The 2,933-nt window shown below is 48.0% G+C and overlaps 1 protein-coding gene across 1 annotated transcript; it reads right to left on the bottom strand.

The window, feature by feature from the left end:
- Positions 1–227: 227 nt before the first annotated feature.
- LAJ45_04663 (uncharacterized protein) lies at positions 228–2,195 on the bottom strand (the record flags this gene model as incomplete). Its single annotated transcript, XM_046114240.1, has 4 exons — positions 228–1,267; positions 1,334–1,436; positions 1,509–2,092; positions 2,162–2,195. The coding sequence occupies 4 exons, from the start codon at positions 2,193–2,195 to the stop codon at positions 228–230; spliced, it is 1,761 nt and encodes a 586-aa protein (XP_045972762.1).
- Positions 2,196–2,933: the final 738 nt, after the last annotated feature.

Genomic DNA, 2,933 nt, shown 5'->3' with positions numbered 1-2,933 from the left:
ACCATAAGCTTCCCTGAGGATTGCAAAAACAGAAAATATTTTTTTTTTTTGTTTAATTCATTAATTGCATAAAACAGAAAATATATTTTCATAACAATTTCATGACATTCTAGCTACTACTACCAGCGTATATCTTTATGACAGTCTATTTTGTATATATGATTTCCCTAAACACCCCAAACCCAAAAGTAGATAAAATCATCAAGCATCAACAGGTCAATTCCTCACTACAACTTCGCCTTTTCCTGACCAAACCACCCAGCTCTCATGGAATTTTTGCGGTCGAGCTCGTTCCCGCTCCCTTTTCTTTCTTCCTCGAACTGGGCTTCCGGTTCCACGACTACCGCCAGGTCCCCCATCGCCACTAGAACCCTCCTGAGGATCTTTCCGCTCGGGTTTCTAGGCAATTCCTCCAGGAAAACCACTCCACCACGAAGCCACTTTGGTCTATACTTCTTCTCTCTCACCATCCTAACAAGCTGTCTCCCAACCTCATCAACACTCGTCTCACCCCTCGCTCTAGCTTCCTCCTTAAGCACCACAAAAGCGCGCGGCGCCTCTCCTGATACGGCATCAGGCACTCCCACAACCGCGCACTCTTCGACTGCCGAATGATCCATCAAGAGTTCTTCAATCTCTGCTGGGGATACCGATATGCCTTTCACCTTCACCAGGTCCTTGATCCTGCCCGTGATGGTCAGAGTACCCTCCTCGTCCATGCACCCTAGGTCGCCCGTCCGCAACCAGCCATCCTCCATAAACGTGTTCTTGGTAGCATCTGAAGCGTTCAAATAACCCATTGTAACCTGGGGCCCCTTACACCATATCTCGCCCTGCCGGTATGGCCCTAGATCCTGCCCACGCTCTCCTACAATTCTCACGGACGTGCTGCGCAGCAGCTTCCCGACCGTGTGTGCATTCTCGTAGCCATAGCCGGTTACTGGGGTGACGGTGACACCACCACAGTTTTCAGTGAGGCCATAACCATGTTTGATACCAGCCTCGGGGAAGCGACGTGCGAGCTCGCGGATGAGGTCGCGGGAGAGCGGGGCCGCACCGGTGTGCCACCGGCGGACGCAGGATAGGTCGTAGGAGCGCACACTAGGATCACGAGTAAGGCGGAGGAGGATAGGAGGCGCGAGAGTCACTTCGGGGATGCGGAAGGTTTCGATAGTCGCCAGAAAGCTGGGGAAAGTGAAGGCACGCATGAGTACCAGATCGCAGTTTTGGACAATGGGGAGGTGAAGGGAGAAAGCAAGGCCGACAACTAAGGAAAGAGCTTGTTAGATATTTACAATTAATAAAAAATCATCTCAATGGATGGGAAGCATACTGTGGAAAAAAGGCAGTGCCGCAATCAATTTGTCAACGTCTGATGCCTTCTCAGAGGCTACTTGGATTAGCTGGGCAATCATATTTCTGTGAGAAATCATAACCTATAATAGCATCACGCCACTACCGTCAGTACCAATACCAAAACTTCTAGCTCAAAGAAGAGCAAAACTTACAGCTTTTGGCAACCCCGTGGTCCCACTGCTAAAGCTCAAATATGCACAGACTTCCCCACTATCCCTCCCTCCCAGGTCAAATGCCGGCATCTGTGTCTGCTCTCTACGTCCTACTTCTACCAACTCTTTCAAAGTCTTATATCCGGCCCTCATTCCCTCCAACAGAAATATTTTATCTTTCGGAATTCCTGCACGGGCCGCCGCTGCCACCGCAATCTCGACCGAGCCGGGGACGGTGAATATATACTTTGCGTTAACGGTTTTCAGCGCGAACGTCATCTCATCCTCTGTGTATGACGGTGATGCTCCCGAGATCACGCCACCACTGCGCAATGCTGCAAACATGGCAACGGGATACCAAATTGTATTATGAGAGAAGAAGCAGACGGTTTCTCCGGGCTGCAAGCCGTGGTGACGGGAGAGTACTGTGGAGGCATATGTGGAGAACTCGGCGACGGTGTTGTAGTTGAGTGATTTACGTGTCGTTGAGTCGACGAAGCTGCATACCTTGGAGCGCGGGAATGTGGTGAGTGTGGAAGCGGGAGAGTCGAATAGCCATGTCCATATGGGCATGCTGGTGGGGTCTTTACATACGGATCATGAGTTAGCGTATGTTCTGATTAGCTTTGGGAGGGGATATTGGAGAGTTCTACAATCGATCGGGGGTTTCCCGGATTCGAAAAGCATCTTTGTGGAGTATTCTAACGTCGTCGATAGATAATAGTTTGATATGAATGTAGAGTATCTGTTTTTCTTCAATGCACCGTGTAATAAAATAGGTAGGCAACTTTATAAAAAAAAGTGAAGAGGCAGATATGAAAGAATATATAGGAATCAGACAGACTAACAATATACGCCTTCCCCATAAGTAACTGGATGTCAAACCAAAACCAGGTGAAATTGCAATTGCCCTTTGAAACTAACGAGTAGTGACAGGAGGACCAGGTATAATGAAAGCGAAACTAGCTAGTTTCTGAGAAAAGAAAGGATATGGAAAGGATGTGAGGAGAGAGAGAAAAAATATGCATATGGTCCGCGGCCTCCAGGACCGGGCCACAGGTACAACGAAAGAACATACAAAGTACATGTACCTATAGCTATCTCGGGTAAGTAGGATTAATAGAGTAAGGGAAGGTTTGAAATCGGGCAGTTTACCTCTAACAGGGCCATCTAAGTGGTTCTAGATTTCCTCTTTCTCTAGTAACTCCACAGCGATATATTACTCCTATATTGAGCCTTTATGCTGCATAAATAAAAGCCACACACAAACAAACTACAAAAAAATCCTCCTCGGGCCGGTCTCGCTTGGATGGATGCTTGGTCTGAACGAGTTGCCTAGGTATATACATGCATGCACCATTCTCCTATTGCCTGCGAAAATCTCCGGCGGAACTTTCCGCGTAAGGTCAACCCAACATGGTAATG

Source organism: Morchella importuna (genome assembly GCF_003444635.1).
Source record: "Morchella importuna strain M04M26 chromosome Unknown Morimp01GS011, whole genome shotgun sequence".
NCBI lineage: Eukaryota > Fungi > Ascomycota > Pezizomycetes > Pezizales > Morchellaceae > Morchella > Morchella importuna.
Note: the sequence above shows the minus strand (reverse complement) of the source record. Positions and strands in the feature narration are given on the sequence as shown.